This window comes from Gossypium hirsutum, chromosome D02, assembly GCF_007990345.1.
Source record: "Gossypium hirsutum isolate 1008001.06 chromosome D02, Gossypium_hirsutum_v2.1, whole genome shotgun sequence".
Lineage (NCBI taxonomy): Eukaryota > Viridiplantae > Streptophyta > Magnoliopsida > Malvales > Malvaceae > Gossypium > Gossypium hirsutum.
In genome coordinates this window covers 27,623,854-27,637,826 of record NC_053438.1, presented here as the reverse complement: position 1 = coordinate 27,637,826, position 13,973 = coordinate 27,623,854, and the positions used below count along the sequence as shown (strand labels likewise).

General features: G+C 34.6%; 1 protein-coding gene across 1 annotated transcript; it reads right to left on the bottom strand.

The window, feature by feature from the left end:
• Positions 1 to 3,603: 3,603 nt before the first annotated feature.
• LOC107904802 (dynamin-related protein 12A-like) lies at positions 3,604 to 4,896 on the bottom strand. The gene is made up of 4 exons (XM_041088309.1): positions 4,754 to 4,896; positions 4,249 to 4,657; positions 3,911 to 3,961; positions 3,604 to 3,732 (listed from the first exon to the last, which is right to left on the bottom strand). Exons 1-4 carry the CDS (start codon positions 4,894 to 4,896, stop codon positions 3,604 to 3,606), a joined length of 732 nt encoding a protein of 243 aa, XP_040944243.1.
• Positions 4,897 to 13,973: the final 9,077 nt, after the last annotated feature.

Here is a 13,973-nt window from a genome sequence, read left to right as displayed (position 1 = left end):
ACATAGATTGCGACATCCCTAACATCAACCATTATAGTATAACTTGTTATGGTAGACGTTTGACTGTGTAAAAATATACAACTCACTATGTTGGGACAATGATGATCTCAAGTCTGAGGATCATATACATGATTATCACTATGAGTAATGTTGTGACTATTACATAATAATCCAAGAACCATACTCATAGCATGTTATTCCAGTATGTTGTTCTCTAACACATACTTGTGTATCGATTATGACATCCTTATGTCAATGGCAACGCTTTGTCATCAATCAACTACACATTAGTCTCAATACATTATCATTGTCCAAGCCCACAATAATAATTGACTAATGACCTTTTAAGAATAATCATATTATTCTCAGGACTTTATTATTGACCAGTTTATTTGTACACAGAAAAAGAAACTGAAATAACAATGATAATGTCTTATATTAACAAACAAGGCAAAATGAGCATGTGATTACAATCATCTCATGATTGGTCTTTAGGCATACTCTAATAGTTGGTTCTTGTCGAGTTTGCACTGTCTTGTTCGATCTCAGATTCAATTTTGGTCACATTTTCGATCACCTTGTTTCTTCTGGTTTCGTCGAATTTTTTTTGTTACAAAATTCCTATTTCGTTTTTGGCTCACATGAATTTTTCTAGTTTTTGTAACAAATAAAAATTGATATGTAAAATAAAACCTATGGGGAGATGATAGTCATCTAATTACAAACTCAATATTTATGAAAACCTAAATTACAATCGATTTAATTTCTAGAAACTACAACGCTTGGCAAAATTATTGTATCAGTAATAAAATAATTCATACATTTATCCACATACATTATAGTCCAAAACATGCATACAATTTAAGAATATTAGTTCTTATCTTTATTTAATTAAATAATGAGAGAAAAAGGAGAAAATTCAGTATTGGTTTATACTATAAACATAGCATAACCTAGCTATAATACCACTTGTTGAAAAAATCAATTTAGAAAATAATGTTTTTTTAGGAACAACGGAAGTTTAAATTTTTTCTTAAAATCGAGCCTTATGATATTTATAGCAATAAACCCTTAACCGAAATTGTACTTGTTTTTTGTACAAGGCGATTGAAGTTGATCCCGACTTTCTACTGAACAACCTTCTTCGCTATCTTCAAACCCTAAATTGCTTTGAGTGTAGACTCAAACAACACAGACCAAGTGCACATAATGAAAAATTTTATTAACTTCCAATAGGAAAGTTAATTCTCTCTATAACCAAAAACTGAGTTTTTTTTTCCCAAAAATAGAATTTGTTCTATGAAATAAAATTTCACTACTTTCCGACAGAATAACGACCCTCAATAATGTATGTGTGTAAATGGTTTAACTCATAGTTCTTACTTATAGAGAAACGATACAAGAGTTCTGTTAGAATAAGATTTAATTAAACAATGATATTTTAATAGAAAATACAAATTCTATACTAAGTAGAATACACAGGGGCTGTGGCATCCCTAGGGAATATTAGGTTTTGTACCCCTCTCCATAGTCGGGCCTATTTTGGACATTTAATGTATTGGACAAAATTATACATGTTATCTGGACTTTTATCCAACACTTATAATTTATCCAACCCAATAACTATTTTTATTTCCCAAAATATTATTTATTTAATCAATTAATTTAACTAAATTGATTTAACAATAAATTATTTACTCAACCTATTTTAATTCCATTAAAGTCATTGCAACTTTACCATATTAGAATCTATGAGGAAATATATTTGATTGCCTTATTCAAAAAATCTGTAGCAACCGGAATTTAACCAGTGTTGAAAAATGTGATTCGAAGTTAGATTCATAAAATGAATTATTATTAATCGAGAAGTTGATATGCCAAGTATGTAAATTGAAGTATTGATTTATTAAGTGATTAAATTGCAAAAGTGTTAATTATAGTATAGGGACCGAATTGAGATGTGAAATAAATTGAGCGATTTGAACAAGATATTAGTCAAGGACCTAAATTGCTGTTAAGCCATGATTAAATGATTAAGTGGCCATGTCCATTAAAAAGCATTAGTTAATTTATAATAGGGTTTTTTTTTCTATTGATTAGCTTAATTAAGACTTGATTAAGAAAGATAATTATATGTAAATATTAATTTTTTATCGCACGATTTGAGTCTTATTTATTAATTTAATATTTTATATTTATTTGTTAAAAAGGAGTTGTAAAATTTGTAATTGAAAAAATTATAATTGAAAAAAGTAAATATTAATATAAATATATAATTTTAAAATTATGAGAATTTGTAATATCATCAATATAAATTAAGAACTAAGAATTTTAAATTTCAAAAATTAAAATAAATTTAAGTTAATTATTGATATAAATTAATTATCGATTTTTAAGATGACAGATAACTTGTTTTGGAGATTTCTTTAGGATATAAAATATGAATGAAATTTAACTATTTTACATTTGATATTTAAACTTGTTTGAAATTATGGGCAGACAACCGATACAGTAATAATGTCTAAACATATATCAATAATTTAATAAATACAATTTTATTATGTTTGAAATTATATAAATACAAGTTTTTATTGACAATCATGAATATTAAATATAACACTTAGGGTACGTTTGGTTCGCTGTATTGGATTAGAGGTGTATTGGATTAGAGTTGTATTGGATTAGAGGTGTATTGGATTAGAGATGTAATAGCAAATCAACTGTTTGGTTGAATGTAATGGAATAGAGGTGTAATAGCATAATGGAAAAAACTAAAATGACTAGAATACCCTTACCATAAATTTGTTTTGGTAAATGATTATTGTTATTGTTATTTAAATTTTAATAAGATTATTAATATCAATAATAAATAATTTAATCATATTTAAACATAATTATTATTAAATATATTATAATTAAAATATATAATTTAATAAAATTCTTAATAATCAATATTCTTATATGAATTTACTCAAATAATAATATATGATACTATAAAATATAAATTAACATAATTATTATTAAATATATTATAATTAAAATATATAATTTAATAAAATTCTTAATAATTAATATTCTTATATGAATTTACTCAAATCATAATATATGATACTATAAAAGATAATTTGAAATAATTAATATTAAATATATTTTAATTAAAATATATGATTTAATAAAATTTAAAATAATTATAACTAATAAATTATCTTATATGAATTTTATAATTTAAAATAATTATTATCTTAGTCAAAATATGACTAATTTTCCGAAGCATGGGAAGAGGATTTATCTAGTAATTTTAAAATTTATCTCAAAAATGCTTAAATTAATAAATTGCAAAAAGAAAAAAGAAAAAATCGAGAGGTATTTGGGTCAGACTCAAGTTATTTCCAAAATGTGTTCGGATGCTTAAATTAATGAATGAAAAATCACATAAGCGATAAAGTGGCAAAACATTTGCATATTATACAGCTTTAAAGAAACTCAGAATACACAACAAATGATGTTTGTATTCTAAAATATGGTAAAAAATATATTGCTTTAACGAAAATACAACAAAACAGATCCCAATACCATGCCCCATGGTTCTAAATTTACCCACTCTTACTTCGACCAAGCGACCGTATCGATTTCAGCTTGTGCACTCCTATATAATTCCAGTCTCTTCGCAAGAGCGGATCGGCGTTCCATGATTGCTGGATCGTCATTCAGTAATGCCGATAATCGTTTTTGCTACAAAAGAAATTTCCCAGAAATCATTCACTGATCATCTGTTTCACCAAAATAAGTAACAGACGGTCAGTTGACTCTTATAAACCTTGAAGAATACTAAACTCAATGTCAAAAGATAGAAAAATAGCAGGCAAATTTTATTTGGTACATGAACAATATAAGCAAAGATGGAATATACCGGAGTTTCACTCATAGCCTTGTGAACCAGATCCTTCAGAATGGAATGAGTCTGAAAAATGTAACAAATGAAATCAATCCAATTTGAAGCATCAGTCTATGACCAACATGATCCCTAGTAAACCGAGACCTTAATAGCAGTTAAAAATTATCAACATTTTTTATGTAAGACAACTAAATAGTAGAGGATAGCAAGAATATTGATACTTGAAAGAAAAAAAAATGTTTTTTAAGAATCACAACTGAACTGATGCTGAAAGAAAAAGAAAACCAGATGATCTTGGCAAGCCAAATTGAATATGACAGATATAACATTTTTTCTAAATTTTACTTTCATACCGCATCAACAGCAGCCTCAGCTGGACCTCTGATAGTAACTAAAGTAGATTCAATCAAACAACGGTATCCTTGTTCAGGAGCTATTAAATGTGGTTGATAGCCATCAGCTTCAGTAATGAGCTTCCTAATATTCTCCATTGATAGTTGCCTGTCAAATTGCAACCTTTTCAAAGTAGCAGGAAGTTGGTTGTCGAAAACATTATAAACCTTATCACCACCAGTACGCCAGTGAACAACATTGAAAGTCAAGACAAAATCTCTAACAAAATTAGCAAAATTGAATGATGTTAAAGACAGGTGTATTAAGGAAGGTAAAACAAACAAGACGTGATACATACACCCCATCCAAATGTTCTCTGAAATTTTGATAAAAAATACGGCAAATCTCCATAATTGTGTACAACTTCCCCTGTATAAGCATCTCAATCATCAGTAATTCCTATAGAGCTTATAACTAATAATCAACTGCAAGTGGAATAGCCAAAGAATTCCAAACTCCACACACAAGAGCACACTTACACCCGCATCAGCTGCAATAGGCTTTCCAAGGCGACTCAATTCGGTTTCAAGTTCAGCAATTGTTTTATTAATAAGGGACTGAATGCCAGGGATTCTAGACTTGATAACAGTTTCCAAATGCTGAGACATTAACCAGTATGACAAAGATAATACAACTTAAGAAAAGATAGCAGTAAACCCAGTATCATCTTGTCCTTTACAAGAAAGTATAGGATAAAAAGTTCAATCTAATGATCAATAAACAGAATTCTACTTCTTTGAGAGAAAATGTTTAGAAATTAGCTAAAATTGCATAAGAACGGTAAGTATATGTGAAGGACGCATATCAAACTCATTGCAGCTTCAATCTAATTTACTATATCAGTCCCCATTCAACCAAATTATCACATGTAAAATCTTTCAAACCATCAATAGATATCAATAGATAATTATCACATAATTATATTTTCAATAAACTGTGTGCCTGTACAGAATCAACTTACCACAAAATTTGGGCAATTACTCTTCAAAACGTCTCAAACAATGTCTCTTCAAGGAGATCAGTTTCATCAATTGTGTCAAAGTTGAACTTCACCTAAAAACAGATGTAGGTTCCCAAGAATAAACACAATAGCAACCTACAACATCTAATTAACCAAATAGAATGCACAAAATGCATACCAGTACTGTATGTTGGACATTGTATTTGTTCTTGCAACATTCACGGTTCTCAGAAAGTGTTGGCATGAACTAGCAAATCCCTTGTGTGACCTAAAGGAAACAAGATTACAAAGTGAAAGTAAAAAATTAATGTCCACCTGTCCAGGGGAATCTCAGTAGCATCAAAGAAGCATCAGAGGAAAATTGGTCTAATCAAACTAGCAAATCACCCTCACTTTTGAGTTACATTTGCTCAATAAGATTCGAGTTACAAACTCCAAATTGGAGTCTTATCCACTAGAACAGTCTAAACACAAAAGTTGAAGAAGTGAATGCACTAACAAGGCAGTAACCTTTACCTTTCGAGAGAGCAATCGGTCGAAAGAGTGTCGAAACCCACTACTTGAGAGCAATCGAAAAAGTGTCGACTGGTTGAGAAGGCCAATCGAAAGAGTGACAGAGAAGTTGTAAAGAAAAAGAAAAGAAGGGAGAAGGTAGAAGGAAATCAGTCGAAACTTGAGCAAATGGGCAGAAGGTAGAAGGAAGGAAGACAATGGGGAGGGCAATTGGGAGGGTAAAACAGAGAGCAAATCGACAGAGAGCAAATCGGCCGAAAAAGAAAAGAAATGAAACGGGGGGAGCAAGCTTGAAGGAACGGAAGAGGAACAGAGGAGATTGGGGGAGGGTAAAACAGGGAGGGTTTGCTGAAGCCGTTCCTAATCTGGGCAAAAGGGGGGAATAGAAATCGGTGATTTTCATCGATTAGGAAAGTAACCGATTACACCCGTATTACCAATACTTTAAACCAAACACGGGATAGAGAGGGATTAGGTGGGGCCCACCGATTAGGGGTGTATTGGCTTAGCCAATACACCAAACCAAACATATTGTTAATTTGACATTTGAATTACAATACTAATTAAATATAAACAGAATGTTTATGTATTTTTTATATGTTTAAGTTGGTAATTACCATAATATTAATTTGATTTTGATTTTTAAATACACACGAAAAATTTATTTAATTCCATCCCTTAATTTATATTCAATATTTTCTTTTTCTTTTTTTAAATAACTAGTCGGTCACTTCATTGTCATAAAACAAGTGCTGAAGACAAACAAGTCCCTCAAAAGGAAACAAACAGCCAAGCAAAATTGAAAAAGAAAAGCTCCGCAAAAGAGAGCTCCGACCGGCAATGCTCAACCAAACCACCGAAGAACCAGACAAGAAAGACCCCAGTGAGCGGCAAAACGCAACGGGGAAAAAGTTAAACAACACCCCCAACAAACAAATCTAAGGTGGGTCTAAAAGGCGACGATCTTCATTAGTAACCATAACGATCGAATCTGGGGCTTCCTCCACCCAATACCGGTCCTCGCCTCGCCGGACCCGATCACGAGCCATTGCAAGCGCGGCCCTATTCCCAGATATATCAACATACTTGAAGCGACAAGCTCGAAATGCTTAGAAAGCTCCTTGGCTTCCTAGGTAAGCGCACTGATTTCTAAAAGATCTTCTGCATTATCAACAATTTTCTCGATGACAGATCTTGAATCCCCTTCTAAAACCACTGACTGGAATCCCAGCTCGAAGGCAAACCGGAGACCATGGATCATTGTTAGTGCTTCAGTAGCAAACGCCGACTACACCAAACTGGTAAGTCTATTGCATGCGCCCAAAATTAGACTATTAATTGTGATGTCTAATATTATATAGATGATTATTTAGAAAATTATATATGTTGTAAGTTAGTTAAATAAGTAAACAGGCTAATTTAGGTCTATATGTTAATTTTTTTTATTTCAATTTTAGCAGTTTTTTTTTAATTTTAAAGAAATATATCGTTTTTTGAAAGAGAAAGGATAAGCACGCCCACTTTCCTCCAACGGTTAAATTCCAACGGCTTTTTGAACATTGACAGGCAACGGTAAAAGATTTAAAAAAGGGCTCAACGGTTATTTTTTTCACTCAAATCGAACCCTCTCAATTCATTCTAATTTCTAGACTCTCTTAGTTCTCTCAATTTTCTTAAGTTCTGATCTAAAATTTTCGATATGCTTGTTTAACAATATTATTTTTTTGATTATTTGTATTTTATTCATTTAGATTAAGTTTTCACGAATTGCAACCTCTCTAATTTGTTTTGACGACAAACATATTTCTGTCGCTTAAGCGATTATGATAAGACGAAATTTGAAATTTCGTTATTTTCAATTAAGTTAAATTTAAATTTTTTATTTTTAAAAATATTTTAAATGAATTTTTTTGTCGATATAAATGGGCGGATGATCGTGTTTTGGAGGAGTTCATGCACAATTTTCAAAAGGTCCAATCACCAAAATTCGTGGTTACTTGCAAGACGTGGATTCTTGCATGTCTCGTATGCTTGGGAGCTGTAAACTCAATCATACACTCATCAGTTCGTTGGTGGAAAGATAGAGGCTTGAGACACCCACTTTTCATCTTTCATGCGGCGAATGTATCACATTCGAAGACATAGCTTTACACATTGATGGGCCAATCGTCACAGGGTTAACGGTCGTTCCTTATAAAGAGGACCTTTATGTGACATTTTTGGGGAAGGTCCCAAACAAGTTTCAAGGTGGCCGGATAGCAATGAAGTGGTTCAAAATCAATTTTAGAGAGCTTTCTCAGGACGCGAACGACATTGTCAAAGAACAATATGCCCGAGCATTTATCATGAGATTAATTGGTGGCATTTTAATGCATGATAGATCTTGAAATTTGGTGCACGTAAAGTGGCTTCTACACCTAGTCGACTTCAAATAATGTAGACGACTGAATTGGGGATTAGTCATGTAGGCCACATTGTACCGGGAGCTATGTTGGGCGACGAAACCAGATAAGATGTCAATCGATGGTTGACTGCTTCTGCTGCAGTCGAGGGCCTGATGGCGATTACCATTTTTACGTCCCCAAGTGAACGACTCATACATGGTCTCATTGGTGACAAGGTAAAAATTATTTCTTAATAAATATGTAGTTTGTATATTAAATGTTATTTATTTATTATAAGTTTGAACTAACATATCGCTTATACAAGTGGAACCATGGGTCGAGTTAAGTGCGACTACCCGACCAGCCAGCTCGAAGATATCAAACTGTTGTTAAATCAACGCCCGGAAGCCGAGGTTAGTTACTTATTCTTTCCAACCTATAATAGTTACTACAATTTCAATAGATGTCGAGTGTCGAGTCAGATATAATAAAATGCGTCCCTCTGAAATTTTTAAACAATCAGAGTATGTAGGACGCAAAGATGCCGTTAATAATGTACGCAATGATAGAAATGCACGAATCGAATCGAGTGATGCAATAGTTCGGGTGGAGGCAACAAATTCTGTTGCCAATGTGAAACATTGATGAATTGCACAAAGTGGACTAGTAGGGGAGGAATGTCAAGAATTGACGAGATATTCACAAATAATACATCAACGCTTCAGATTGTAGGATGGAAATCTTACCTATTTGTGAACCATTTTTCTTAGCGGACATGATGGCCTGTTTGGAGTACATGTCGTGGTTCAGACTCGCGAGAAAGCCATATTTGCTATTTGTTGAGGCGATGAGTAGACAACTTCGTCAGAAGAGGAAACGACGACCGTCCTAGCAGTGTAGGTTCAGACGCGGTCGCACGTCCGGTTCATCATCAGCTCCAACTAAACAAGTGTCACCTATGTCTACGCCACATCTCGATTAATTCACTTCACTTATTCTTGTTTATTTCACTAACCCCATGTTTTTTTCACAATCACCACACTACGCACAGTCGTATATTTTGGGGCACCGACATTCCCCGCATTTTACACCATCATGACGATGTCGATGACGGCACAAATACTGAGTCAGATACCGATGCATGTCCCATCACCAATAACGATGTCGATGTCGACATCAATCCAGTTATCGATGCCAGTGACGATGTCTAAGTCAATATCGATATATTCATGTTTTGTGACACCTTATGGTTACACGTTGGTAGTGTCACAAATACCCACTGCTTCATTATTTTATTGGGATGTGTCATTGGCGACACAATATTCTCGTAAAGTGGAAGACATAAGATGAGAGGCTAGGACGACATCGCACTCGAGTATGAAGTAAATGTGATGAAGATAAAGACAAAATTGAAGGTGGAGATGAAGATGGAGACGATAGTGGAGATCAAGATGAAGACGACGGTGGAGATCAAGATGAAGATGATGGTGGGGATGAAGATGGGTACATGGATGGAGGTGAAGATGAAGAAGAAGAAGATGATGGTCATGATCCAGTGTAGAAGCTTGCACCACTAGTTGTGCGTAGAAATCCTACGCGTATTCGTTAACCACCTTTGTGAAGTACACATTTGGCCCAACGATGTCGATGTATTTTTTATTTACTTATTGTGATGTAAATATTAATGACATCAATAAAGAAACAAAATTTTTTTGGTATATTTGTATTGGAACTCATATTTTTCTTTCTTAAATTGTGATGTAAATTATACGTAAGTTTGAAAAGTTCAATTCCCAGATAAATTGAAAATGGTAAATACAACTGCAAATACAATTAGAATGTAAGTTTCAATAAAATAACAAAATTTTTAAACAAAAAGATAAGCATTACAATCAATTTTATATCGTCAAAAAAATAAATGTTACTGATGTTGAGGCCTCAACGTACCCCTAAGAACAGAACATGTTGCCTTCGTATGCCCTGGGTTTCTACAGTACCCACATAGCCTCTGTTGGTTGTTCCTCTCTCGAATATCCATATTGGTGCATATCATAGTAGAATTCGAACAACCTTTCGGGACCCAACGTAGGTTCATGTTTGACACTAACTCGTGCTACGCGTTGGCACTGGTGACCACATTCTTTTATTTGGGTGGGTGGCAATTTAGGACTCTACACTGTGCATACGTTCAAGTCTATACACCTCTTTGATATAAGACATGTACTCAATTCATAGGTTTGCACATACGACAATTACATGCGCGTATGGAAATCGAAATGCTTAGAACCTCCTGCAATTGCAAGTCTCTCCTAATAGGTGCACACGATATGATGCCCTTGACATGTCCTGGTCAGGCCTAGCGTACTCTGTGACCTGAAATTCTAGTTTCTAACGTGAGTGGAAAACTACATACATAGTGTTCGATATTGTTGTATTCCATCTAATTTTTTTCATGACATTCTCGCACAAAAAATGGTCGCCAGCTATTTCTAGCATACGTTGCCGCCTACTTTGGAAAGAAGGCGGCTAGGAGAAAGTATGTTTCTTTGACAATCGAGGTTATCAACAAATGATGCGTCCTTTTCAGTACGAAATTGATGAATTTGGCTAAGTTGTTCGTAATGTGCTCGTACCGTAGACTCCTATCATATGATTGTGTCCACTGATCGAAGGGTATGTTCACTAGGTATATTACATCGTAGTTGTTGATGGAGTGCAAGTTGTCTGACATTTCATGAAAACAATGTTGAATGAGCTCGTAACCTGTTTAGAGAAGCATACCTATGAATGCAAATAATAAATGAAATATGGTTATGCATGGCTGTGAAAATAGTGGCGACTACATACCTATGTCAATGCATTGATATCCCTTACTTTTCAAACGTAATTTTTGGTGGTAGTTGGAGTCGACATGTCATATTCAATACTTATGGTGGGTGCGGTCCTAATGGCTACTCTGTTGTTCAATAGCGAACAAGACCCCCAGTCTCTTTTCTGATATGGCACATATGTCGAGTTGTAGGCAAACGTGGCGACACAATCGACTAAGAAAGAAATCTAAGTCATTTGGCTTTTCAGAGGAAATTATTGCAAATGCAATGGAAAGAATTGTCTGATTATGATCTTGGGCAATGATGATCAAAAAATGATGTAGATACCTACCGTACAGCTAAGTACCGTCAATTTCCACGAAAAACTTGTAGTACCGAAAAGCTTCACTACATTAATCGAATGTCTAAAAGAATCAGTGGAATACTCTTTTTCCAGGGACCAAACGATCATCGAAGTATGCTGGGTACGTTTCCAGATCAATTACAGAACCTGTTATGTACTACTCCAATACTTGACACCATTGTCATAAATAGTTGTATGAATTGTCCCAACCGTGATGCAACTTATCCTTAGTCTTTTGTTTTGCGACCCACATTTTGTAGTATGAAGGCGTGTAATCTTGCTGACTCTAGACGTTGGCAATCAACACCGGGACGAGAATCCTTAGACTCTCATTCACCATCGGTAGAATAATTTCAAAAATTATGTCCGAGTCTAGCTTGAGATGATCTTGACTTGCACTTGTAAATTTTGGGTTAAAGTTACGTAACCGAAAAAAAGAAGATCGCGACTAGGTCACATTATTTCAGAGAATGTAGTGATCGCATTGCGTACTTGCCGTAACACAAGGATGTGGATCAAAATACTTCTTTATTGTCCACAATTTGATTTTCTTAAGGAAAGATGCCATGATTTTCCATTTGCACCTCCGGTCGTGCATTGCACACATTCTATCAAGTTTCTGTGAACGGGACTTTGTGATGTGGTAGTTCATGTCAGTGCAGCAAGGAAAGTATCTTTGTTTGGGTATTCCATTTCAACCTCCAATACCTGTGTATTGGAAGATGAGTTTGTATGACTACGTGTTTTGTGCGATAGCTGTCGAAACTTTAAACCACCTTCGATGGATAGGTCGATGTTGGTCATGTAAGGTGGAAGTTCATATGCCCTAAATTGAGGATCTAGATCCGGAGCATTATTTGAGCCGTTATCGTCAAAACATCAAGGTTCTGGCTTCGTTGGAACCAACTCTAGTTTAGAGAAAAGTGTCACTTTCAAACCATTCGGACTGCGCTGCCTGATTAGATTAGAGTCTGACTTCGATCCATCAATCGTTTTCGCTATCCTTTCTTCCTTGGTTACATCTTCTTCCTCATTCACGCCTTTATTGTCACCTTCCACTGAGGGGTTCGATGTACCCTCGCCAAACCTGATCATAAGAAGCAAGTCATCGGTTCTTTTGTAACTGATATGCCAGCCAAAATCTGTACTAGATTGTTTATCGGTGTATGTCAATGCCTCAGGTATAAGTGCTTCTGCCCAGGACATCGATCCACTGAAGTTAAAATCGAACGCACTAATTGAATGTCGTACCTGGGTTTTGAGGTTCGAGTTATACTCAAATATCGACTGATTGTGGCTGCCAGAAATTGAAGAATGTCTACCTGTTGCTGTTTTGGGGACATCATAGTAGGAGCTTTATAGCAAACCGATGAACACATCGTACAACCGTGTTGTAAGACTTTCTACTTCGGCTTCGGTTCCAACATTTTCAACAACGGTGGTTGAAAATAGACCAGCTCCATCAGCCTTGGCAAACTCGACATGTAACTTCATTATAAGATTTCAATTTAAACAGTGTGTTAATATCACTACCTTCAGCTCGAGCTCGCCTTTCACCTCAAATAGATCATACTCAAAGGGGTCAATTGATTCAAGAAATCTACATTGCAACCTTAAAACTCTTCATTGGCTCGAACCACTCAGTTTCTTCCTAATTCTAGTCTGTAGCTCGCAAAGTTTAATTGTATGATTGAAAGCCAATTCCACGGACTAAGTTCTTTTGAATACGACCCTGACCTCCATATTATAGATTTAACCATCATAGTAAATGAAAAATTTCACTCGTCGACTCATTTCAATATCCTATACGAACTGGATGAGAAGTTTCAAGAAAATATTCTAATGATATAAATTTGTCGCATGCCTAAGTTATGAATATTTCATTACTTTAATAGGACAATAGAACAATGAGAGAGGGAATGCGTGAAACACAATCCGTTTCTCATGACGCACTTTTATTGAATAATGATAACGACACACTATTCAATGCTCAAAATTGCGTTCCAAGTGTCACGTAAATTTAATCAAAAGCATGCATATTAAGTGCCTTAGAAGGTGCACCATATTTTCAGAAGTTGATAAAATAAAGTAGCCGCCCTTAAGAATCTTTCAGTAGATTTTAAGCATGTTTCAAATATATTCGATGAAGATGCTAATCCTGTGGCTTGTTTTCAACTACAAGAATTTTTTCCTTTGTAATTCCACCCTTCCCACACCCCTATAAAAGGGGTCTCCCACTCTATACTTCATCATCCTTCCAAAATCATCTCTTTTAGCCTTTCCATCTTTCCATTATACAACATGTCTCAGTGTTAAAAATTTCGGTCGCTAATAAAAATTTGACCGTTCAAGGTATTCTTGAGTCGTTGGTGATGCGATATTACTCCGAGACGCACATATTTCATATATCCGGCCAAGATAGGACCATTACCTCCGAAGCCTATCCTGTGAAAGTTGGGTTTCGGGGTGATTTTGCTTTGTACGATCATAAGTGGAAGTCTACGTAGAGGTCTCAACTAACGACCATTATGCACTCATGGATTGGGGTATAACGAAGGGGCTAGTTGAGGTAATTACGCGGTCACCAGCTCAAACTTTTCGGATACATGAAAATGTTACCTTATAAATACCATACAGAAGTTTAAGGGCATAA

What these genes read in the sequence shown, in the direction of transcription:
- LOC107904802 (XM_041088309.1), bottom strand. Translation starts at nt 4,896, where the DNA reads ATGTCTCAGCATTTGGAAACTGTTATCAAGTCTAGAATCCCTGGCATT. An exon ending in GCGGGTGTAAGTGTGCTCTT is followed by an intron (nt 4,658 to 4,753) that starts GTGTGTGGAGTT and finishes ATGCTTATACAG; the next exon opens with GGGAAGTTGTACACAATTAT. An exon ending in CTGAGGCTGCTGTTGATGCG is followed by an intron (nt 3,962 to 4,248) that starts GTATGAAAGTAA and finishes TACATTTTTCAG; the next exon opens with ACTCATTCCATTCTGAAGGA.